Source organism: Hippopotamus amphibius, chromosome 17 (assembly GCF_030028045.1).
Source record: "Hippopotamus amphibius kiboko isolate mHipAmp2 chromosome 17, mHipAmp2.hap2, whole genome shotgun sequence".
In the NCBI taxonomy this organism is placed as follows: Eukaryota; Metazoa; Chordata; class Mammalia; order Artiodactyla; family Hippopotamidae; genus Hippopotamus; species Hippopotamus amphibius.
Genome location: NC_080202.1, coordinates 57,807,775 through 57,833,585, shown reverse-complemented (window position 1 = coordinate 57,833,585; position 25,811 = coordinate 57,807,775). Strand labels below are relative to the sequence as shown.

The window sequence follows — 25,811 nt, the reverse complement described above, 5'->3', positions numbered from 1 at the left end:
ATATTGCGGGTTCATATCCAGACCACCACAATAAAGCAAATATCACAATAAAGCAAGTCACGTGGATTTTTAAATTTTCCAGGGCATATAGAAGTTATATTTACACTCTACTGTAGTCTATTAACTGTGCAACAGCACTATGTCCAAAAAAATGTGCATACCTTAATTACAAACGCTTTATTGCTAAAAAATGCTAACCATCCTCTGAGCCTTCGGCAAACTTTAACGTTTTTGTTGGCTGAGGGTCTTACCTTGTGTTGTTGGCTGCTGACTGATTCGGGTGATGGTTGCTGAAGGTGGGTGTCTGTGGCCATATCTTAAAATAAGGCAACAGTGGGACTTCCCTGGTGGTGCAGTGGTTAAGAATCCACCTCCCAATGCAGGGGACACAGGTTCGAGCCCTGGTCAGGGAAGATGCCATATGCCGCAGAGCAACTAAGCCCCTGCACCACAACTACTGAAGCCTGAGCGCCTAGAGCCCGTGCTCCGCAACCAGAAGCCACTGTAATGGGAAGCCCGCACACCACAACCAAGAGTAGCCCCCACTCTCCACAAAGAGAGAAAGCCCGTGCGCAGCAACAAAGACCCAACACAGCCAATTAATTAACTAAAAAAATAAGACAACAAGGAAGTTTGCCACATCGATTGACACTTCCTTTCATGAACAATTTATCTGTAGCCTGCAATGCTGCTTGAGAGCATTTTATATACTATATATATGTATGTACATCTTATAAATGCGGATTATGTATATATATTCTAAAATGTTCTGCTGGATTTGAGTGTGATTTAGTTAAATCCATGAATTCATTTTGGAGGAAGGAGAATGCATATATATACATAAAATTTAGAGATTTGAATAAATGAAGATACAAGAATTTTTAACATCTTAAAGATGAGTAATGAGGAAGCATTGCCTGCCAGATAGTAAAACAGGACCAGGCCTTGATAAAGAAACCAGCTTGTAAATCTAACAAGACTAGATAAACATATCAATAGAACACAGTTGGCTGTGCCAGCCCAGGACGGCCCCGCCACCAGGGGCCCAGTGCGAGGCCCCCGCCTGCACCCAGCGGCCTCCCCAGCCCAGGGTGCCCCCAGAACAAACGAGGCCCATGAGAGCTCCTCCTAATTCGCAGGATAATATCCCGCAGCAGAATTCGGAGTCAGCAATGGCTAAACCCCAGGTGGTTGTGGCTCCTGTGTTGATGTCTAAGCTGTCTGCGAACACTCCTGAGTTTTACCCATCAAGTTATTCTTCTAATTACGCAGACTCCTATGAGGACTGTTGTGAAGATTATCCCACTTTATCAGATTATGTTCAGGATTTTTTGAATCATCTTACGGAGCAGCCTGGCAGTTTTGAAACTGAAATTGAACAGTTTGCAGAGACCCTGAATGGCTGGGTTACAACAGATGATGCTTTGCAAGAACTTGTGGAACTCATCTATCAACAGGCCACATCTATCCCAAATTTCTCTTACATGGGAGCTCGCCTCTGTAATTACCTGTCCCATCATCTGACAATTAGCCCATAGAGTGTCAACTTCCGCCAATTGCTACTTCAAAGATGTCGGACTGAATATGAAGTTAAAGATCAAGCTGCAAAAGGGGATGAAGTGACTCGAAAACGATTCCACGCATTTGTACTTTTTCTGGGAGAACTTTATTTTAACCTGGAGATTAAAGGAACAAATGGACAGGTTACAAGGGCAGACATTCTTCAGGTTGGTCTTCGGAAGTTGCTGAATGCCCTCTTTTCTAATCCTGTGGATGACAACTTAATTTGTGCAGTAAAATTACTGAAGTTGACAGGCTCAGTTTTAGAAGATGCCTGGAAGGAGAAAGGAAAGACTGATATGCAGGAAATTATTCAGAGAATTGAAAATGTGGTCTTAGATGCAAATTGCAGCAGGTAGGAAAAGAAGTGATGTAGAGAGCCAGGAGGTCTCAATTCCTTGCTTTTTCTTTGGGGTTATTTTTCCTCTGTTGCACTTCATCAGAATAATCTTTATGGATCTACAGGAATTTTTTCTTTACCTATGGCTTTTGCTCTTCTAGCCACTTTCCTTTAATTATGCTTATAAATAGAGGAAGTTAGGATATTCCTGCGGGGAAGAGTCTGTTAAAAAATAAAATGATTCATACTTTTAAGTTCAATAAATATTTGGATAAAGTACTACTATAAATCCAGTTGGAGATATAAAAATGTTAGGATTGCACTGCCTTAAAAACAAAAACAAAACATATATAGTCACAGTTACATGGAACAAACTTCAAGGCTGTTTTTTAAAAAAAAAAAAATTGCGTCAGGAGCCAGGCAGTGGGCTGTGAGCACATAGGCTTCACCTCAGTGCTGAGAGAGCAGCTCAGACCCTCTGGACAGTGCTGGATGCCACTGACCAGATGTGGCTGTCAGAGGTGAGAACTTGGCCCCTCAATGGACAGCACTACGGGGGTCTCACTGGCCTCAATGAAGCAGAAACTGCTGCCAAGCATAGTGAGGCTGAGCCCAGGTAAAGATCTGGAGACACTCTTTGGAAGTCCCACTACCTCCAGTAGCGTCTGATGGTCCTTCTGCAGCAGCATCAGTAAGGATCAAAGGTATGCAGACCCCACTGGAGGTCAGCGGCCCTCCCATGAGAGTCTGAAGAATGCTATTGCCAGAGCTCTGCCCTTTTCCTGGAAGGAAGAAATAGTTCCCCAGATCAAGGAGGGGAAAGGGGTACTGATGGTAGCCCCTGGCACCAACCTTGTGGGGCATTGTTAAGCATCTGGAGAGGGTCTCCGAAGAAGCCACCATGGAGCTGAGCCTGCCCACTGGCGTCCCACTGTCTGTGAATTGGACAAGAACATGAAGCCCATCAAGCCTGTGCAGTTGCTAGGAGATGAGGAGACTGTGTGTGAAGCCATGGAAGCTGTGACTGCCCAGGGCAAGGCCAGGAGAGATGTAAAACAGATGCTCTTGAAGCTTGTAGAACTCCGGTCCAGTAACTGGGGTAGAGTCCATGCAACTTCAACATACAGGGAAGCAACACCTGAAAATGATCCTAATTATTTTATGAATGAGCCAACATTTTATACATCTGATGGTGTTCCTTTTACTGCAGCTGATCCAGATTACCAAGAGAAATATCAAGAATTACTTGAAAGAGAAGAGGTTTTTCCAGATTATGAGGAAAATGGAACAGATTTATCGAGGGGTGGTGATCCGTACTTGGATGCTATTGATGATGAAATGGACCCAGAGATAGAAGAAGCTTATGAAAAGTTTTGTTTGGAATCAGAGTGTAAGCAAAATCAGTAAAATTAAATTTCAGCATATCAATTTTATAAAGCAGTTTAGGTTATGGTGATTTAGCAGAACACAGGAAAGCAAGAAAATGTGTCACACTTATACCAAATTAAGGATGTTGAGTTATGTTACTAATGTATGCAACTTTAATCTTGTTTAACACTCTCTGCCAAAATAAACTTTATTCCCTATAACTTAAAATGTGTATATATATGTAATAATTTATTATGTACAGTTAATTCTACTGTTTTGGCTGCAATAAAATTGATTTTGAAAAAAAAAAAAGAACACAGTCAATAGCTTAAAAACTAGCCTTACATAGTCTAGTCTATTGAAGAAATTGACAAAAGACATAGGAGATGAGAAGATAAGCAAGGAAGTGTTAGGACATAACCCTGTGCTGTCACCTCTCCCTGTGCTCCCTTTAGGTAAATGCAGGGAGATTAGATATCACCATAAAACAGCAAATAATCTTTTAAACTGGAAGAAAACAGAAATGAATCTTTATAAAATTCCTGGATGACAGGGAGAACTTTAGAAACTTGAAATTAATGGTCAACATGACACAAGAAAGAGTCAGAAATTAATTTGCATGCAAATATAACATTTGAACATATCAATAAAAAAACTGAAAAGAACAGACTGAGAGAAACATTTAGGACAAATAACATAGAAAAAGATTAACAGCATTTCTCTTAATTAAGAGTGTGTAGACGATTTGCAAGGCAGAAAGAGAGACACAGATGTAGAGAACAAACATATGGACACCAAGTGGGGAAAGCGGGGAGGGCCGGGGGGGAATGAACTGGGAGACTGGGATACCAAATTGTACACTCTAAATATATGCAGTTTATTGTATGTTAACTGTATCTCAATAAAAGTTCTAAAAAGAACATTAAAAAAAGAAGTGTGAAGAGAAACATGAAGACCCCATTTGGAAAACTGATGGGAAATAAGAGGCAAATCACAAAGAGGAAATTCAGTGGATAATAAAATTCAAACGTCTCATTTAAATAACGTAGCAAATAAGAAATGTGGAAGACAATGCCATTTTTCGCACATCAAACCAGCTGAGTTTTGATGACTCGCGGTTTGCTGGCGGGGGCCAGGCTGTCCGGGCACCATGAGAAGATGTGGAAGGAATGTAACTGGTTCAACCACACAGAAAGGCATAAGGCAGCTGTTCACAACAAACATAGTCATGGCCTTTGCTCCAACAATGATACTTCTAGGATTCGGTCCTCAGGAAATAATCAGAGAGGCTAACAAAAGGCTGTGCACAAAGATTTATCACATAATTAGCAAAAATAGAGGAACCAAGTTAGCTTCCATCAGTTAGGGAATTATTAAGTACACAATGAAATTTAATGCAGACAACAATAGTTAGGCTTAGAAATGTAAGCCAAGGACTTCCTAGGTGGTGCAGTGGGTAGGAATCCGCCTGCCAACGCAGGGGACACAGTTTTGATCCCTGCCCCAGGAAGATACCACATGCCGCAGAGCAGCTAAGCCCGTGTGCCACAACTATTGAGCTTATGATCTAGAACCTGTGAGCCACAGCTATTGAGCCCATGTGCCACAACTACTGAAGCCTGCGCGCCTGGAGCCCATGCTCTGCAACAAAAGAGGCCACTGCAATGAGAAGCCCGCGCACCACAATGAAGAGTAGCCCCCGCTCGCCACAGCTAGAGAGGGCCCGTGTGCAGCAACGAAGACCCAACACAGCCAATAAAATTAATTAATTAATTACTTAATTAATTTAAAAAAGAAAGAAAGAAATGTAAGCCAAGAAGGGAGCCCTCATCAGGAACCGAATCAGCCAGCACCTTGATCTTGGACTTCCGGCCTTCATTACTGTGACATAACTTTCTACTGTTTAGGCCACCCGAGTCTACGGTATTTTTCTAGGGCACTCAACCTGACGTTTACACATATGTACCCCTTTACCCGTATGAACTTTCAAATTAGACAGATAATAACATGTAAGTTTCCCCAGTGAAGTTTCTCCATGCAAACCTCCCTATCGGAGTTTTGTCTCCTACATAGATGATGAGTACGTCATTGGATGAAAAAAAATGCGGTCACTTTATTTCCTTTGATAACCTCCTTCCCTGAAGAGACCCTCCCTGCCTCCTGCCCCAAGCCCTGTGATTCCCGTTCCTCTGTGGCTGCCGTGGGAGGCTGAGAAGGAGCAGAGCCCTGTGGTCCTACCTCCCTAGATCCTGTCTTCTCTGAGCATCAAGGACTGGATGTCGAGCCCAGACCTAGACACCTTCTCATCTCTGGTCTTCCCTCCCCGGTGACACCTCCCTTGGTATCTCAGTTGTTGCACTTAATACTCAGGACATGAGCTGGTCTTTGGCTTGTCCGGAGCAGAAACTCAGGCAGCCGATGTGCGGATCTGAGAGACACTCTACAGAGCCTGCCCCCTCCCGCCCCCACTTTTGCTACCTGAGCTGAGAACACTTCCTCCCTGTACTCTTAAGAGGAAATGTTCTCAGCTCAAACTACAAGTCAAGATCAGCTGCGGAGGCTTTGAAACAATCCAGATACCTGAGCCCAACCTTGACTCAGTGGATCTGAGCTGACGCCTGAGCATCTGTGCTCTTTATTTAATTTTTTAATTAATTAATTTTATTTATTTTATTTTTGGCCGCATTGGGTCTGCTTTGCTGTGCGTGGGCTTTCTCTAGTTGTGGTGATGGGGGGCTACTGTTCATTGTGGTGCACAGGCTTCTCACTGTGGTGGCTTCTGTTGTTCTGGAGCACGGGCTCTAGGCACATGGGCTTCAGTAGTTGTGGCTCACGGGCTTAGTTGCTCTGCGGCATGTGGGATCTTCCCAAGACCAGGGCTCGAACCTGTGTCCCCTGCATTGGCAGGCAGATTCTCAACCACTGCGCCACCAGGGAAGCCCTGTGCTCTTTAAAAGCTCATGAAGAGTGGATTCCTTCATTAGTTTGCTCTTTCATTCATTCATCTGTTTGTGTAGAAAGGCCAGCATTGAAAAACACCATCCTAAAAGGGGGGCACTTTGGTTTGGGTTTGCTTCTTGTTTGGTTCCCAGCACCTGGCATAGAACCTGAGAGGCAGCAGAGCTTGATTTTTGTTTAACAAAAAAGCATCTGCATCCATGACTTGGCCCTGCTGTGTCCCCTGCCATGTCCCCCAGGACAGACCCTCACCATCTCCTGCCCAGCCTCAGTCACTCCAGTTCCCAAAGCCCCAGCCCCACTCACCTGCCTGGATGACAAGGAGCAGGGCCGAGAGCAGCCACGTGGTCCTGTGTCCCATCCTCGGGGATAACAAGCGCTCAGTACTCTTCAGGGACTTGAAGCCAAGGTTGGACGTGAACACCCCGAGTCTCCTTCCAGGTACAAGTGAAGGAGCTTGCGTCTCCTTTGTGTTTGTCTCTGATTCACTTCCCATTGTCAGCACCTACTTCTGCATTTTGCGTATTAGGAGGAAGGGTGTCACCCTTTGGGAGGACCGAATTGCAGCAGGTCCTGGGAGCTGCGTGCAGACCTTTGTGCATTTGGGGAAGACACATGATCTGGGTCTGGTGGGGTTTGCCCACGAGGAGCCAAGGGTCTCTGCTGGCAGGAGAGGGCAGAGCTGGCCATGGGTGTGAAGAGAGAGGAGCCCCCGGGCAGGGGTCAAAGGCAGCGATGCACACAAGCTGGTTCTGCACTTTGAGACGAACGCAGCACTTGGGGCTCAGGCCCAGCCTCGCTGCAGAAACAGCCCCACAGCCCCATCCTTCCCTCCTTGCGGGCAGCCGCACCACCGTGGGTCTCAAACCACCTTCCTGCCCTGGGCCAGGTCCCTTCCTCAGCCTGACCCCTGCTCCTCCCTCGGGTCAGCTTCCTCTGAGGTCCTGACTCACTGTGAGGCAGAGGTCGCCCTGGGGAGGCTATCAGAAAGCAGAAGCCACTTTTCCCATGACCTCATTTTGTCCGGTTGCTTCCTCTCCTGTCTCTCTGCACATTTCCTGGGCCGCTGGCCACGTCACTGCACAGAAACTGCTTATTCTAGCAATCTCCTGATGTCCGGCGTGAGCTCTCCCTCATCCCTCAGGGGCTCTCCTCCCTCCTCCACTCCCTGCTCCCTCTCCTCTCTGAACTGATTGTCTCTTCTCTTTTCTTTCATATTTTAGCATGCTAGATTCTTTAAGCCTCTGACACCTTCTTTCACACTCTGCCAAGGACAGCTCTGTTTACTTCATTTTTAAAAAAATTTTATTTATTTATTGGCTGCATTGGGTCTTTGTTGTGGTGCACGGGCTTCTCATTGTCGTGGCTTCTGTTATTGCAGAGCACGGCTCTAGGTGCATGAGCTTCAGTAGTTGCAGCACATGGGCTCGGTAGTTACGGCTTGCAGGCTCTAGAGCACAGGCTCAATGGTTGTGACACATGGGCTTAGTGGCTCTGCAACATGTAGGATCTTCCCAGACCAGGAACGGAACCCTTTGTCCCCTGCATTGTCAGGCAGGTTCCTAATCACTGTGCCACCAGGGAAGTCCCCCGTTTACTTCATTGAATGTGGGTCTTCGTTGCTCCCGAGCTCCTGAGGGCTATCCCAGCAGTGCGCTGGTCCCGATCTCCCAGGCTTGGCACATGTGCCAGTGTCCGTGTGTGTGTGTGTGTGTGTGCGCGTGCGCCTGTGTCAACAGCCTCTTCCTAGGTCAATGTTAGATTCCACCACCCTGATCTAGGGCCTCAAGATCCACTCCCAGGCACATTCTTGTGGGCCCTGCTGATACGAACAAGTTTTCTTCTTCCTTTGTAGCCCAGCATATCCCCGGGGACCAGGCCAACACTTAACCTCAGTCATTGGTCTGGGTCTACATGCTTGTGGGCAGTATACCGTCATTAATCATTAACTTCTCCCACCTGGAGAGGGTTTCAGCTCCTGCAAAATAGCTCAGATACTGTTGCGTGTATTGTTGCTGGGGAAACAAGACCTGCCCCAAGGCTGCTCTTGCCTGTTTCTCCCAGGTCTCACGCATCCCCTCACTTCACTAATTAACAACTGCTTGAATCTGCCCACTGGTACTCAGGGAAGGTCACGGAGGCTGAATGAAGGCTGTTTCCTATCATCAAAGAAACAGGGGACACAGAAAGGCTTTGTGCCCGGGAGCCCCACAGGGCCCAGCTCGGTTTCAGAAGGAGTAGGACCAAGCCAGCTATGAGTTTTCTGTTCCTGTTTCCTCTACATTCTCCTTGCCTGGGTGTGAACCCTGCAGCCCAGATCCTGAAACTGCACACTCAGTAGGGGCTGTAAGATCTCAGGATGGAGGTGCAGGGTGGGGGAAGGGACCCAAAGGGACAAAAGGGGGGATTCCCAGAAGGTTTCTTGATGCTTTGGTTTGTTTTCTTTCCCACCCACCCAGCCCCAGCAAGCCTCAGAACAGAGGCTGTAGCTCCATCACAGAAGCTGGAACCCAACACCTAGAACTCTGAAGCAGGAGGGTCCTCTCTGAGAGCAGAGGAATTATGGCCTGAAGACTTTCTGGGAGTGGGGGGCAGGGTGGGGAGGGAGGGAACACCGCTGCATTTTCTCTCTCTTTACTCTCCCTCTGTTTGGCCCTGGAAGCCGACCCAAGCAAATAGGGGAGAGAAAAGACTCAGCTTTCCAACCAAAGGATCCAGAAGCAGGGTCGAGGGCTCTGAAGGATGGGAGGGGCTTCAGGGACACCAAGAAGAGGAAGCAGCTCCAGAAAGGAGCTGGATATCCTGGCTTGCCTTCCAAGCTGTGCGAGCCAGGTGGGACCCCCAAAGAGAATACAGGAGTCAGAATTTGCGGGAAGGCCACCACCTATGTCACAGACTAGCCGCTGGGTGGCACACACGGGCCAGATCCAAAGGCACCTCAAAGCCTCTGAAAGCTGAACCAAGTGGGAACCGCAGTCCTGGGAAGCCAGATCAGCACCTGAACTTCTTAACCTCACCAGCTTGACCGCCTGCCATTAAAGAAATGGAATCTACAGTTGAAGACCTTTGAGGAAAAGTGATGGAATTGTGTTGTGTGCGCATGGTGACAGTTGCAAGAAATGGTGCCTGTTAAAAATGCATAGAACTCTGCCTCACAACAGAATGAAGCTTACTCTATGTAAAATTTGAAAAATAATGAAAACAACAAGAAGTTTTCAACTGGGCACTTCCAACGCACGCAGTTTAATTTATCCCAAGGATACTTCAATAAAATGGTTAAGAATGGAAGGAAGGAAGGGAGGGAGAGAAGGAGGGCTGGAGGGGGTCCATGTTCCCTGCAGTCCTGCCCCCCCAAACACCTTCATAAATTCTTGGCTGTAGCCACCAGGGCTCACCCAAGCCCAGGAGAAGGCGCACTCCTCAGACATAAACGCAAACAGAAGCCACCCAGCCTCTTCCTCCTTCACGGCTCACGCACCACGGCCCCTCCTGCTCCTGCAGACAAAGCCCTTTGCCGCCTCACCTTCAAGCCCCCCAGCCCTGCAAGACCGTTCAAGGGTGACAGGTGGCAGGAAGAGGACTTGGTGGGCTACAGCTTAGGAAGGCTAGTCTGGGACTTGGTGGGCTACAGCTTAGGAAGGCTAGTCTGGTGGGGGCAGGTGGGAGAGGGAAGCCCTAGCCCACAAACCAACTGTGACAGTCCAATTTGAGGACTGGAGATGACAAGGAATTTCATTTTGAGCGCATCTGGGGAGGTAGCTCTGCAAAAGCACATTTGGCTTTGAAAGCCAAGAACTGAACCGGGAGGTGGGGGTGACAGGAGATGTGCATGAGATGGTCCTGGGCACGGAGGTGATGCTAGGGGGTGGAGTAGGGATGCCCCCAGGTGAGGAGCACATCTAGAACAGACTCCAGGAGATGCTGGGGCTGGGGGGCCCCCCCGAGAGCAAGGAGAGGGACTCCGCCAAGAAGAGAGAGCAGAGGGAGCAGGGGACAGGGGAGGAAGGGGAGCATCTGGGGGGGGGGGGACTGTGGGAAAGCCGCTTAGGAGCCCATTAGAAAAAGCAGTGATGTGGCCCACAGCCCAGAGCCAAGGGACATATGCAAAGATGTGGGAAGGGAAGCATCTGGACAAAATGAGGTGACGGGAAAAGGCGCTTCTTCTTTCTGATAACCTCCCCATGGTGGCCTCTGCTTCACAGTGACTCAGGACCTCAGAGGAAACTGACCCGAGGGAGGGGCAAGGGTCAGGCTCAGGGAGGGACCTGGCCCAGGGCAGAAAGGTGGTCTGAGACACACGGTGGTGGGGCTGCCTGCGAGGAGGGAAGGATGGGGCTGTTTCTGCAGCGAGTCTGGGCCTGAGCCCTGAGTGCCGCATTCGCGCCAAAGTGTAAACCCAGTGCATCTCCATCACTCCTTTCCCGTGGGCTCTGGAGCCCTTTTCTCCTGGCCGCACCAGACACTTCATGCTGTTTGGCTGGCAGCCATCTTCTCAGACCCTCACACACACACTTGCGGTGGAATCTTGGGCAACTTGGATGCTTAACTGTCCACCCACCCTCCCCCCCATCGCTGAGGACACGTCATCACACCCATCACTCAACTCTAAAGGAAAACACTGCTTTTCTCCCAATTAATGAAATTAGGAAGTAACTGAAGAAAAAAATTAAGGGAAGTAGATGGGAGAAACTAAAATATAATGATTTAGACAAATAGAGGGCAGTTTGCCTGCGGGCTCAGTTCAAGTCCCTGGAGGGCAGCTGGCATCCTATGATGCCCCAGGAGAGCACCCAGGCAGACAGGACCATGTGGCTACTCCTGCTCTTCCTCCCAGGTGAGAGGCACGGGGCTTCGGAAACTGGGACCCACCGAGCCGGGGTGGGACACAGAGAGGGTCTGTCCTAGGGGAAAACAGTAGGGCCTATTCATTCATCGATGCACTTATTTTTTGAAAGAAAGGTTAATAAAGTATTGTGCTCTGACAGGTCCTAAGTTAGGTGTAGGGGAAAGAAAATAAAAATGAATAACGTAAATGCCATGTTTTCTAGGGTCTGTTTCTCAATTCTGGCAGATAGATGGCTAACATGACAGATGGATGGGTGGACAGATAGGTAGATAGATACGGCAGACGTGCACACGTGTGTGTGAATGTGTGAATCTCTGAGGAGCTTTTAAAGAGCACGGATGCTCAGCCTCAAGCTCAGACCCACTTGGTCAAGGTCGGGCTCAGGCAGCTGGATCATTGTGAAGCCTCCACAGCTGGTCTTGACTTGTAGTTCAAGCTGAGAACCCTTCTTCTAAAGAGCTCAGAGGACTGGGAGGAAGACAGGCAGGAAAGCCGGGAGCGGGGGCGGGGGCAGGCTCTGCAGAGTGTTGCTCAACCCCACACATGAGCTGCCTGAGTTTCTGCCCCAGACCAAAGACCAGTCCGTGGCCCAGAGTAGTAAGTGCCGTGGCCGGGACAGGACGAGGCGGTCTGGCGGCACCGGGAAGGGGTCAAGCTGGCTGCAGAATCAGAGAACCCTCAGAAGAGATGCTATCTGAGCCGAGCCTTGAGGGATGAGTGTAAGGGTTTGATTCCTTCAAGCAGAGAAGAGAGTGTTGTGGTCTGAGCCCAGGTTGGAAAAGAATTTCCAGACACAAGGCAGAATGTAAGGAAGATAGAGTTTATTAGAGAGAAGGGACGCCATAAAGACAGGGGGATGACTTCCTGGCAGACCAGGGAGCGCCGACCCTCTGGTGGGCCCACAGACAACTTTTATAACCACAAGACCAGGAAAATTCCCGCTAAAAAAAAATGGTGCTGATGGATTGGTCAGTGCGCCAAAGGAGACAGGTGTCTTTAGGTGATAGGCTAGGGTCCTATGCGGTGAATACCTTCCCTAATATGGGGTCGGGTTATCGGCTAGCCCAAGTCATGAATCAAAGATTGCTATGGGGGTCGAGATAACTCTGGAATTTGGTTGCTATGAGGGTTGGGTTAACTCTGGAAACTTGTCTTGTGACTTTGGTATAGGGCTCCACAGAGAGAACATTCCAGAAGCGGGAACAGCGTATGCAAAAGTGTGGAGACACAAAAGAGCACGGTGTTTAGCGTGTGTGAGTGTGTGGGTTTCGTTCACACGGTAGAGTCAGAGGGTGCGTGTGGGTGTCGAGCATCAGGGAGGCAGAGCTGGAGAGGCCAGGAGAACAAGCTCCCTGGCTCTGGGCTTCGGGATGGAGCCTCTGGAATGCAGGCTGGTGGGCAACGAGGTGTCGGCTGAGAGCAAAGGGTGGTAGAGTTTCCAAAACGAGGAGGCGGCCAGGACTCAGGAGGACCGGGACGAGCAGAGACCTCTGTATTGGGCAATTAGGAGCCCAAAGGGAAGCTCTGCAAGGGAGGTGACAGCAAAAGAAATACGGCAGCAGCTGAAGGAACAGGCAGGATGTGCGGATTTGAGAACCCTGGGACAGAGAGCAGAGGCTTCTGGTCAGTCCCCAGGAAGGTGCCAGGAGCCCCAAGTGGTGCCCAGGTCATCCCTGGGCTGCAGGAGGGTAGAGATGTATGCTGGGTTCCTGTTTTGCAGGCTGCTTCTGCATCCGTGGTCCGTGGACAGTGAGCGGCCACGAAGGTGGTTTGGTGACCATCGAGTGCCACTATGACCCAGGGTGGGAGACCCATCTGAAGTGGTGGTGCCGCGGGGAGAACTGGCGTTCCTGCGACATTGTCGCAAAAACCACCAACTCAGAGCCAGGGGTGTGGAAAGACCGAGTGTCTATCCAGGACGATAGCAGAAGGTGCACGTTCACCGTGACCATGCAAGACCTCCGGAGAGGCGACGCAGACCACTACTGGTGCGGGATTGAGAGGACCGGAACTGACCTGGGGCACCCAGTTTACGTGACCGTTCACCCAGGTAGGAACTACACCCTCCTGTCCTCTGAGGCCCTGGTACTGGCCCATGGAGGATTTAGAACTCTTCCTACATCTGCCCGAGGGATGGAAGGGAGCCTCGACACTCACCTGAGATATGGGTACGGAGTGTCTGGAAAGCCTGAAAGAAATAGTGAACTTGGCATCCTCGTACGTCTCCGTCTATTATCATCAGAGGGACCAGACTCAGCTTGGACGGGCTTGTCTGGGGAAGGCAGGTCCTCTTTCCCAGGTCATCTGGGCATCGTGTCCACCCCCAGAGCAGCCCCTGCCTGACTGGGGGCCTAGTCAGGTGTGCGGGGAGGAGGAGGGGTGCTGAAGGCAACAATCCTGGCTGTCTCAGCTATAGGACAAGTGAGCCTCTCCCCAGCCCCGTCTCCATCTTCTTCTGCCTCCTCTGGCAACGTGAAGGCAAAGGAGAGGATGGGGGACTCTGAACCGGGAGAAGCAAAGACACGACCCTCCATGATGCAGGGGCCTCCCACCGGCCTCCACCGGTGCCTCTGAGCTTTGGAGGAGATTCTGGGCTCAGCCGCACCTGCCCCAGAGGCACGAGAGCCTCCCTCAAACCGAGGCCTCAAAAGAGAGTCAGGTTCAGCCCCCCACCCCCTAGCTCCACCTCTAGAACCTTCACACGGAGGTCTTGTCTCCATTCCCGGCACCAGGGAACCCCACCCTCCTCACGACATCCACACAGACACACAGACACTAGGTAGGGAATGTCTGTTATTCATGAGCCTACTAGGAAGCAGAGAAAAGTCTTTCCAAATTTGATGGTATATGTAAATACAGTGTGCATGTGTGTGCAGTGGGGACGTACGCTGGTTTTCGAACGTTCCAGAAATTAGCTGAAAAAGACAGCCAGGCTGGGGTGGACGTGTGGAAGAGTGGAGGAGGAGTTGGCCCCAGGAGAATTGGAGTCTGAGATCCTCCAAGCCGGACAGTCCTCACCGGGCAGGTGTGGTGACACAGGAAGTGGCTGGGAGGCAGAAGGACCCCAGAGGAAAGCAGAGGCCTCTGACACTCGGTCGGTGCAGGAGAGGAATCCTGGGGTCATGTGGCTTCAGGGCAGGTGGCCCAGAGCCTGCTTCAGCCAAAGCCGACACTCAGAAAAGAGCTGGCCCGGCCTGATTGAAAACCCCAAGGAGTGGGCACGTGGTTCTTACACATTCAGCTATGTCAGCAGGACTCCGAGATTACACTGAATATTTGTAAATTGCCTACTTAGCTCGCCACCCTCAAATCCCTCACGCGGTGGTAAAATGCTTTCTCTGTAACTGAGGGAATGTTATGTTTTGCATAAAAATCCAAAAGATGCAGGAGAAGCCCAGAGTGGCTGACTGGTGATGCTCAGACAGAAAGATTCTTAATTCCAGCGGGGGATGGGGTGTGGAGAAGGCCGAGGGGAGCCACCTGGGTCACCATCGGAACCATGCTTTGCTCTGTGCATTTAGCAAAACCTCCAACACCTTCACCATCAACAACATCCACGGCTGTGACAACAGACACACCAGGCAGTCTGGATTCCCAACCTGCAGCCCCCCGGAGCCTCAGCAGCAGGCAACCCGCGGCCCTGACCAGCACGATCATCAGGTCAGTGGAGATGGTCTCCCGCAGCCCTTCCCCATGGCTGCCCTGTGACTACTCCCCTAGGGACACCCTGTCAGGGACCCCCATGGGGCCCATCGGATGTTCCTTGTGCAGAAGAGAAACAGTAACGTCCGCCCTGGGCGTCCCCTTCCTTGTTTAAGCCTCCGAGGACTTACAGAGCTGCCCATTCCCAGTGAGGAACCTGAACAAACAAAGTTCTCCAGCTGAGCTGCAGGAGGCAAGGTTCTAGTCTCCCTCTGGTCCGCCCCCAAAAGCCAGAGAAGCAGAAGAAGGTGTAGTGGGGTTCAGCCAGAAGGGAAGCTCTCCTTGTGAGTTTCCTGTGGCCGCTGTAACATTACCACAAACTTGGTGGTTGAAAACGGCACAATTTTAGGGACTTTCCTGGTGATCCAGTGGTTAAGACTCTGAACTTCCACTTCAGGGGGCACGGGTTTGATCCCTGGTTGGAGAACTAAGATCCCACATGCTGCGTGGTGTGGCCAAAAACAAAATCACAATTTTGTTATCTTCTAATTCTGGAGATCAGAAATCTGAAATGAGCCTCATTGGGCTAAAATCAAGGTGCTGGCAGGACTGAGCTCCTTCTGGAGGCTCTGGGGAAGCATCTGCCTCCTTGCCTTTTCCAGCTTCTAGAGGCCACTGCAGTCCTTGGCTCGTGGCCCCTTCTATCTGCAAAGCCAGCGATAGCCGGTCAAGTCTTCCCCACATTGGGTTGCTCTAACACAGACTCTGTGGCCACCTTTCACTTACGAAGCCTCCGGTGATTACACTGGGCCCACCCAGTAACCCAGGATAAGCTCTCCTCTCCAAGTCGGCGGGTCACCAGTCTTAAATCTAGCTGCCTGATGAATTCCCCCTGGCCATGTAGCATAACACATTCACAGGTTAAAACATCTGCAGTTGCAGGCAGCTACATGTTTCATAGCTCCAGCCCCCGTCTCCCTGAGTGCTAGGAAATTCTGGGAGGGACTGGGTAGCTGGGATTCCTGCCTTTTCACATTCCCAACGTGAGAGAGAGGCGTGAACATCAACCTGAAGCCCACCTCTTTCAGAGGCAACCAAAGAGCACTCAGCTCTCTCATCAAAGGGCAAACATGACCCGCCCCGGTCTCATCCCAGCACGGCCCGGTGCCTTCGGGCTCACAGGGTCAAGGTCATTTCTCCCTGGGTCCTGCCTCCCAGAATCTCCCTCCATCAGCTTCGTCCCCTGCTGCGGTCCAACTTCCTTCCTTTCTCGGGGGTCCCATTGCTTGGAGCCTGGCCCCCTGAACTGTTTGTTCAAAATGAGTCCAAACGGGGCAAGGCACTTGGGGGATGCTTTCCGCTCCCCTGCTTTCATCTTGCTCGCTGCTGTTTGGAGAGCAGTTGTTCTGTGGGGTCACGGAATGCAGGACTTTCAGCGAGGCTGGAGAAGTGCAGGGCGGTGGGGGGTGGGGGAGGGAAGGGGTGCAGAAGCCCCGCAGGGAGTGGAACTTGTGAGAAGAGCACAGTGGCTGAAGGGATATTTTTAGGCTGGGCATTGCAGCGTGCCCTCTGTCTCTCAAGAAAACGGGTAGTGAAATCCACATGACTCACCGTGCTCCAGGCAGACTGAGGGAGATACCAAGGCTGGTGTGTGGGGGTTTGCGAGGCAGAGTGGGGGGGAGCGCTGCTTGTGGGGAAGGGGATCAGAGTCTCTTCTGTACTGGTAGGGACTAGCCAGGCTAAGCCGGTAGGGGGGCCCTGAAAGCTTAGCCCTTGAGCAGAATGGCTGTGACCCTCGGAGGATCCTTCCCTGGCAGGGTCCCAGGCTTGCCTGTCACACAGGTCTGGGCTCAGGGAGCGGGGAGAGAGGTGGGGCCTGGGGCTCCCCTGAGGACGCAGCTCACTCCTGTCACCTGTTGCCCTTGTGCAGCGTCCTGCTCTGCAACCTCCACTTCGTGCTCGTGACCTTCGTGAAGCTGCCCCTGCTCGGGGGACTGCTGTGTGCCGTCATGTGGCTGAGCAGGGGTCCGGGGCAGCCCAGGGGGGAGTAAACCCACCTGAGCGGGAGAACCGCAGTGCCCACGCCATCGACACCCTCGTGGTTGAGCCGATGAGCAGAAGCTCCTGACCTCTTACCAGAGAACAGGCAGTGGTTTTGGTTCCAAAGAAGATCAGAGTCCCTGCTAAGGTGAGGATTCCCCTCATCCTGCCCTCGGGGACCTGATGGAGCCTCTCTGCCTCCTGCAGCCTCCACACAGGAGCAGGGAAAGGGGAGGAGACGGCACTCCCCTTACACACTGGGTCCTCGGAAGCACCTGTGATCTCACCTGCATGGGCCCTCCTGGCGCCTCCTTTCCTTGTGACGCTGGAAGGGCTCTGCCACAGATAATTGACTATTACATCATTCAGGCTCCAGCCAACAATGGGTTTCAAAATTCCAGACCTATTGGTTCATGTAAAACTTGAATTAAACTAAAAATCTTCAGAGTGTGTCTAGATGGGCAAAGACCCCCATGGGCCAGGTGTACAGGAGTCCACCAAGCCCACCTTCTGTTGCATCGGTACCTCCTGGAGGAAGAAATGCCTGAATACAGATGATTGAAGATAGGGTTGGGCCATCGCAAAGCTCACACCTGCTATGTTTGTGCTGTACGTTTCCTATTAAAACCTGTGGATTTCCTGTGCTCTTTTGAGATTGCTTTTTGAGGGACACTATTTCCATTTTGTATATATGAGCAGATGACCTGTATATTCTAGAGGGTGTGAAGTGACCCTAATTCAAACACTAGAGTTAGGATATATCTGGCAATTGTGAATGGGGAGAGAGTAGAGGAGAGAGACCTGGAAGATACCTTTTATCTCCTCGGAGAGGTAGCGCCGAGGACGCCCTCTATGTAGACGCAAACTTTAACTGATGGTTAGAAGTGGAGAAAGAAAAGCAATGGGGGAAAGAATAAGGATTCCAATGTAGAGAATGGACTTGAGGACACAGGGTGGGGGGCGAAGGGGAAGCTGGGATGAAGTGAGAGAGTAACATTGACACTACCAAATGTAAACCAGATAGCTAGTGGGAAGCTGCTGCATAACACAGGGAGATCAACTCAATGGCTGGTGAGGACTTAGAGGGGTGGGATAGAGAGGATGGGAAGGAGTCACGGGAGGGAGGGCATATGGGGATATATGTATAAATACAGCTGATTCACTTTGTTTTACAGCAGAAACTGGCACACCAGTGTAAAGCAATTATACTCCAATAAAAAAAAAAGAAAGAAAGAAAAGCAAAGGGGACTTTTAAATAGAACTTCTTAAAAGTTATTTTCTACATTTTAAAAAAGTAGCTCTATTGCGGTATATGTAAATGCCTCAAAATTACAGTCTTCACCTGCTAAATGTATAGTTTAATGAGTTCTTTTTTAAGTAAACACCTGAGTTAGTGTCATTCCAATCAAGATCTTAATAGGGGCGGTGGACTATAGATTTCTCAAAACTCGAAGTTACTCTTGGCCCCTCTGTGATTAATAAGTGTTTTAGGGGGAAATGCTTTGAAACCATGTAAATATGCAGGTGTCCCTGCACCTACATGGGTGGCCTCCAAGGAAGGAGGGGGGCCTCACTAAGGTGGCAAGAGACCAAGGAAGGAGCTGCAGCGTTCCTCCTGGCCTAGCCCTGGAAGTCACACAGGGTCACTTTCGCCATACTCCATCCATGCATCACAGCAGAGACAAATACTGGTTCTTGGAGGGTGAAATAATTTTACTCTTTTTATATACAAAACACAGATAAATAAATATCTGTGTTTTTACATACAAAACCCAGATAAGTAAATATGTATGTGCACACGTGTACATATATACGGAATAAGAACATATAGATTGCCATATATACATAACTAACAAAAATATCAAATGGTACACTTAAATATATGCAGTCTAGAGTGCCGCTAGGACCATTGGCGAGCGTGGCACTGCTGTTCGGTTTGTGTTAGTCGGTCTCTGGGCGCTGCGAGCTGAAAGAGCCGGGCTCGCGGGCCAGTCATCATGTCGCGTTACGGGCGGTACGGAGGAGAAACCAAGGTGTATGTTGGTAACCTGGGAACTGGTGCTGGCAAAGGAGAGTTAGAAAGGGCTTTCAGTTATTATGGTCCCTTAAGAACTGTGTGGATTGCCAGAAATCCTCCAGGATTTGCCTTTGTGGAATTTGAAGATCCTAGAGATGCAGAAGATGCTGTGCGAGGCCCGGATGGGAAAGTGATTTGTGGTTCCCGAGTGAGAGTTGAACTATCAACAGGCATGCCTCGGAGATCTCGTTGTGATAGACCACCTGCCCGACGTCCCTTTGATCCCAATGATAGATGCTATGAGTGTGGCGAAAAGGGACATTATGCTTATGATTGTCATCGCTATAGCAGCCGAAGAAGAAGCAGGTCACGGTCTAGATCACATTCAAGATCCAGAGGTAGACAATACTCTCGCTCGCGCAGCAGGAGCAGGGGAAGGAGGTCAAGATCAGCATCTCCTCGGCGATCAAGATCTGTGTCTCTTCGTAGATCAAGATCAGCTTCACTCAGACGACCTAGGTCTGGTTCTGTAAAAGGATCGAGGTATTTCCAATCCCGGTCCAGGTCAAGATCAAGATCCAGGTCTCTTTCACGACCAAGAAGCAGCAGATCAAAGTCCAGATCTCCGTCTCCAAAAAGAAGTCGTTCCCCGTCAGGAAGTCCTCGAAGAAGTGCAGGTCCTGAAAGAGTGGACTGAAGTTCTCAAGTTCACCTTTTAGGGAAAAGTTATTTTGTTTACATTATTATAAGGGATTTGTGATGTCTGTAAAGTGTAATTTAGGGAAGGGTATTTCAACCATCTAATCAAAACGGATCTGGACTATTACTCTGTAAATTCACAGCAGTAAGATAATATAAATTTTTGTTGAATGTATTAACATCCTATGGTCTGAAAATGTGGGGTTTTATTTGGCACATTTAAAATAAAATGTTTCTAATTAGAAAAAAATATATATGCAGTCTATTGTACGTCAATTATATCTCAATAAAAGTTCTAAAAAAATAATAAACTCCAATATTCTTAAGATTTGAAAAAAAAAGAATATGAACATATATACAGTACGTCTTTGTTATTAAAATTTCATGGGATGGGGGGAGATTTTTAGAAAATTCTAAGCAGACGCTTCAGGAGGATGCTAATGGAAAAAACATGGAGAAGCACGGCTCTAGTCTGTGAATGAGGCAGTCACAGTGCACCCAGACCCAGCGGAGAGGACATAAGCCCCAACCCTTAACAGGAGGAGCATCAAGGAACTTGCCGCCATGTTTCAAAACGGCCACGTGCAAGTCTTAATCCAGCACCTTCATATCACGTATAAGAGCAAGGAGACCTGAAGGGCTGCGGGCCCTGGTCCCCAGTCACAGGGCCAGGCAGCAGAGTTGAATCTGCGCCTGAGCCAGCGTGGGGCTGGCTCACCCGTTGTCCCTGTAGATCCATCTGTGCACTTGAGACGGCCAGTTCCCAAGCCTGCTGAGGGCACCATATGGCCCAGGCATAAATACCAGGCAGACACACAGTGCTCTGCAGTTTCTCTGCTTTACTCAGAGGTCACAGACTGAATCCGTAACTTGCATGCATTTACGGACAGGTTTTGTTTTGATCATAATATTTTATTAATGGAGTCTGTTGCTTAGATGTAAACATAAGGAATTTCACTTCCAGCTTCTTTTTTTGAAAGTAGCAATGCCTGCGGGTCCCCCAAACATGGAGTCTTGTAGGCCAGGTCTTACCTGAATCAGTGTTAACTCGCCAGAGGAGGATTTTTGCTGTAGAACTTCTGGTTCAGAGTAGGGGGCCGTGAGGGAGCAGCAGGGTGCTGGTGGGGGTCAGTACCCCTGAAGGTGTCCCCCGGAGGAGCTGCGGATGAGGGAGTGGTGGGTCCAGGTGGGGCTATTGGCTGTGCCCCTGCTTGCGGCCTATCTGCACATCCCGCCCCTCCAGCTTTCCCCTGCTCTTCACTCATGGAAGTCACCAGGCAAATTTTTTACCTGCAAGGGACTGCGCATCTTCTACCAAGACCCTGTGGGTGTGGTTGGAAGTCCGGAGATAGTTGTGCTTTTACATGGCTTTCCAACATCGAGCTATGATTGGTACTAGATTTGGGAAGGTCTGACCCTCAGGTTTCATCGAGTGATTGCCCTTGATTTCCTAGGCTTTGGCTTCAGTGACAAACCGAGACCACATCACTATTCCATGTTCGAGCAGGCCAGCATCGTGGAGGTGCTTTTGAGGCATCTGGGGCTCCACAACCGCAGGACCAACCTGTTGTCTCACGACTATGGGGATATTGTTGCTCAGGAGCTGCTCTATAGGTTCAAGCAGAATCGGTCTGGTCGGCTTACCATCAAGAGTCTCTGTCTGTCAAATGGAGGTACATTTCCTGAGACTCACCATCCTCTCCTTCTCCCAAAGCTTCTCAAAGATGGAGGCATGCTGTCACCCATCCTCACACGATTGGTGAACTTCTTTGTATTCTTTAGAGGTCTCACCCCGGTCTTTGGGCCGTATACCCGACCCTCTGAGAGTGAACTGTGGGACATGTGGGCAGGGATACGCAACAATGATGGGAACTTGGTTATCAACCGTCTCTTGCAGTACATCAATCAAAGGAAGAAGTTTAGAAGATGCTGGGTAGGAGCTCTTGCCTCTGTATCTATTCCTATTCATTTTATCTATACACCACTGGATCCAGTGAATCCCTACCCAGAGTTTTTGGAGCTGTACAGGAAAACTCTGCCGTGGTCCACAGTGTCGATTCTGGATGACCACATTAGCCACTATCCACAGCTAGAGGATTCCATGGGCTTCTTGAATGCATATATGGGCTTCATCAACTCCTTCTGAGCTGGAAAGAGTCGCTTCCTTGCATTACCTCCCCTATTCCCTTATCTGTTGTGTATTCCACTTAGCAAGAAATGCCCAAAAGAGGTCCTGGCCACCAAACACTATTCTCTCACAAAAGTCCACCTGACTCACACTGGTGAACAGCATATAGCGAAAAGCCAGCAGAAGCTCTAAGGGTGACCTAATAGTCCACCTCCCTTTCCTTTGACATCTGATCAAGTGTATGGACTTGCCTTTGTCTTTGTGTTATTAGGAAATTCTGATGGGCACTGCTCCTCACTGATGCAGAAAGATAGACATTCTTTTGCATAAAAGCCTTTGAAACACTTCCGTGGACTTTTCTGAAATGTTTAGAAATGCTTATTTCTGGCCGTGATTGGAATTATCTAAAGGTGCCACCTTCACTTCGCTTTGAATGGTGTTAAGTTCTCTAAGCGACACAGCTTTAAGTGAGAGTGAGTCTTCCTTGTCATAACTTTGGATTTCGTTTCATTAGCTGCCTCTAATTGTAGACATTTTGTTAGACTTTGGTTTAAATAATGCAGTATTCTAAGTATACTTTAAGACTATGATTTACTTACACGTATTATGTATATATTTTATAAAGACACTAAACCAGCAGACACTTACTCTAGCAGAGTAGTTTAACCTTATTAAACATGTTTCATTTCTAAATAAATTGAACTAAATCCAAGCTATTTACAGAATTTCCTAAAATCACAGGACATTAAGGACAGTAGTCTCTGTGCCAGAGATTTACTGTTATTTACTGTTAGAACTGGTCTTTCCAGCTAATAGCAGTCGGACTCTTCATACCTCAGTGCTTAGAAGCATGTCCTTCCTGAGCCAGAGCGGAGAGGAGGGGATTGTTGTACAGTCCGACTTACCAGGCTGAATATATGTTGATTGCTTAACTTCTTGTTGGCTGTCCCAGAGAGGGTTCCTCATGTAGCTCAGTAATTCCTGTACTTTACAGACAGGAAAGTTCCAGAAACTTTAAGGACAAAGTCTGAAAGGCCTGTGAGCAAATGGTGCTGAATATTTATTTTTAAGCCACAGTTTCATTGTCTTAGTTAAAACAGGATTATTAAGCGGTGATTTTAAATTCTTTTTTTTAAATTAGTAACTTCAAGTATAACAACTGGAATAAGTGTTTATTTTCTATTAATAAAAATGAATTTTGACAAAAAAAAAAGTAGCAATGCCTGAAAGCAGTGGGACCATGATGCCACACGCTCCACACAGCATCAGAGTGTTTTACTTATTTTTTTTAATTTTTGTGTATTTATTTTTATTTGTTGGGATTCTCATTGCAATGGCTTCTCTTGTGGAGCACGGGCTCTAGGCGTGCGGGCTTCAGTAGTTGTGGCACATGGGCTCAATAATTGTGGCTTGTGGGCTCTAGAGCGCAGGCTCTGTAGTTGTGGCGCATGGGCTTAGTTGCTCCTCGCCATGTGGGATCTTCCCAGACCAGGGATCGAACCTGTGTCCCCTGCATTGGCAGGCAGATTCTTAACTGCTGCGCCACCAGGGAAGTCCCCCATGAGAGTGTTTTAAACCTTCCAGCGGTTCCCTAGGGCCTCCAGGAAGCCACTGAATATAGAGATTAGAAAAGAAGAAAAAAATTGTCCCTTTTTTCAGATGACATAATTGTCCATGTAGAAAATCCCAAGGAATCTACCAAAAAAACTGCTAGAACCAGTAAATGAGTTCAACCAGATCATAGGATACAAGATCAATACACACACAAAAGAATCATATTTCTACATACTAGCAACAAATAGGCAGAAAACAAAACAGTATTCATAACTTCACCCCCTCCGAAGAAGAAATACCTGGGTAAAAATCTAACAGAACATGTGTAGCATTTGTGTGCTAAAAATTACAAAATGCTGATGACAGAGGTTGAAGAATTTTTTTCCCTTTGGCTGTGTCGAGTCTTAGTTGCAGCACATGGGAACTTCATTGCAGCACATGGGTTTCTCTTCTCTAGTTGTGGCACATGGGCTCCAGGGAATGTGCGCTCTGCAGTTTGCAGCACCAGGGCTCTCTAGTTGAGACGTATGGGCTCAATAGTTGTGGCAAAAGAATATTTAAATAAACTGAGAGATGCATCAAGTTTGTGGATTGGAAGACTCAACATAGTAAAGATGTCAATTTCCCCAATATTGATCTATAAGTTTAACACAATTCCTATTAAAATCCCAGCAAGTGTTTTTGTAGATAAAGAGAAGCTTACTCTAAAATTTACATGGAAAAGCAAAACAATTTTTAAGAAGAACAAAGAGGAAGGATTTACTCTACCTGATGCTAAGACTTACATAATAATCAAAATAGTGTGATACTAGAGGAGGGATAGACACATAGATGGATGGAATCTGAAAGATGCTGTGGGGACTCCAAAGATGCTGTCCTTGGTTTTGAACCCTTCCCTTTAAGACTTCACCTCTCCTTGCGCTCTGGTTAACCTCTCTGTACATCTTCCAATACAAAAATGCCCAACAGATTTTTGACAAAGGGGGGAAAGAATCAAATGGAGGAAGGATAGTCTTTTTAACAAATGGTGCTGAAACAATTCCACGGATTGGGGCTGTGGGGAACTAATCCCTAGCACACACACAAATTCAAAATGGATCCTGGCTCATGTATTTCAACGTAAAACTTAAAAATTGTAAAACTGTAAGAAGAATAAAGTCTAGGAATAAATACTAGGGATTTCAGCCTTTGTGAAAAGTTCTTAAACATGGCACCAAAAGCAAAACTCTTAAAAGAAAAAAATGAACAAATTGTACTTCATCAAAAATAAAAACTTTTGCACTATGAATGACCCTGTGAGGAGAAAGAAAAGACAAGCCTTGGGGCTGCCTAGGTGGCGCAGTGGTTGAGAATCTGCCTGCCAATGCAGGGGACATGGGTTCGATCCCTGCTCCAGGAAGATCCCACATGCCACGGAGCAACTAAGCCCGTGCACCACAACTATTGAGCCTGCGCTCTAGAGCCCGTGAGCCACAACTATTGAGCCCATGCGCTGCAACTACTGAAGCCCACGTACCTAGAGCGCATGCTCCACAACAAGAGAAGCCACGGCAATGAGGAGCCCGTGCACCACAACGAAGAGTAGCCCCCACTCACCACAACTAAAAAGAAAGTCTGAGTGCAGCAAAAAAGACCCAACACAGCCTATACAATAAATAAGTAAATACATAAATACATAAATTAAAAAAAAGACAAGCCTTAGTCTGTGAGAAAATATTTGCAAATCACATATCCAACAAAGAACTAGCATTTAGAATATATAAGAACTCTCAAATCTCAACAGTATATATATTTTTTCAGTTAGAAAATAGGCAAGACACAAACAGGTATTTCACCAAAGAGGAGATACAGGTGGCAAATAAGCATTGCAACTGTTAGTTTACCTCTCAACCTTTCCTCCTTGGGAGTAAGGAATCTATTCCATAGGTTTATTAAGGCTTATTTACATCCTTATCTTCAATTCCCAGAACAATGCCCCTGAGACACACACTGAAATTTATTGAATGAATGAGCAAATAAAGGAAAAAATAAAAAGAAAGGAGAAATAGAAGGAAAGAGGGAAGGAAGGAATGAAGGGAGGGAGGGAGGGAGGGAGGGAGGAGGGGAATCTGTCTTCCCTTTCTCCTTCATCTGCTGTCTCCCCTTCCTCACCATATGGTCACTCTTTCTTTACTCTTCCTAACTGGTTTCTGCTCCCTCTGCTCTGTTGTCCCGCTCTCCTGAACTTAACCACTGACATTGTACATGATAAGTTCAGTGGCCTCTTCTCATTCCTGATCCATCTCTATCTTTCTGGCTCTGCTCTCTCCCTTTCATGATCCTTCATTTCTCACCTTCTAACTATTTGCTCCTTCTCTGGTGCCTTGTGATTTTTGTTTTGTTTTGTTTTTTAAATAAATGTATTTATTTATTGGCTGTGTTGTGTCTTCATTGCTGTGTGCATGGGCTTTCTCTAGTTTTGGAGAGCAGGGGCTACTCTTCGTTGCAGTGTGTGGGCTGCTCAGTGCAGTGGCTTCTCTTGTTGTGGAGCATGGGCTCTAGGTGCACTGGCTTCAGCAGTTGTGGCACACAGGATTAGTTGCTCCACAGCATGTGGGATCTTCCCAAACCAGGGATTAAACCCGTGCCCCCTGCATTGGCAGGCAGACTCTTAACCGCT

At 48.3% G+C, this 25,811-nt stretch overlaps 2 protein-coding genes and 2 pseudogenes across 2 annotated transcripts; all 4 read left to right on the top strand.

Moving 5' to 3' along the window:
• The first annotated feature begins 1,100 nt into the window (after positions 1-1,100).
• Positions 1,101-3,307, top strand: LOC130840219 (polyadenylate-binding protein-interacting protein 1-like). Its single transcript, XM_057715514.1, is given in 2 exon segments — positions 1,101-1,915; positions 2,947-3,307. Coding segments are annotated over 2 exon segments (1,161 nt in total). The 5' UTR covers positions 1,101-1,115.
• Positions 2,265-2,941, top strand: LOC130840247 (phosphoglycerate mutase 1-like; annotated as a pseudogene).
• A 15,352-nt stretch (positions 3,308-18,659) lies between the features above and the next one.
• LOC130840414 (serine/arginine-rich splicing factor 7-like) lies at positions 18,660-19,643 on the top strand. The gene has a single exon (XM_057715905.1). It carries the CDS (start codon positions 18,752-18,754, stop codon positions 19,466-19,468), a length of 717 nt encoding a protein of 238 aa, XP_057571888.1. The 5' UTR covers positions 18,660-18,751; the 3' UTR covers positions 19,469-19,643.
• A 992-nt stretch (positions 19,644-20,635) lies between these two features.
• Positions 20,636-21,616, top strand: LOC130840648 (mesoderm-specific transcript homolog protein-like; annotated as a pseudogene).
• Positions 21,617-25,811: the final 4,195 nt, after the last annotated feature.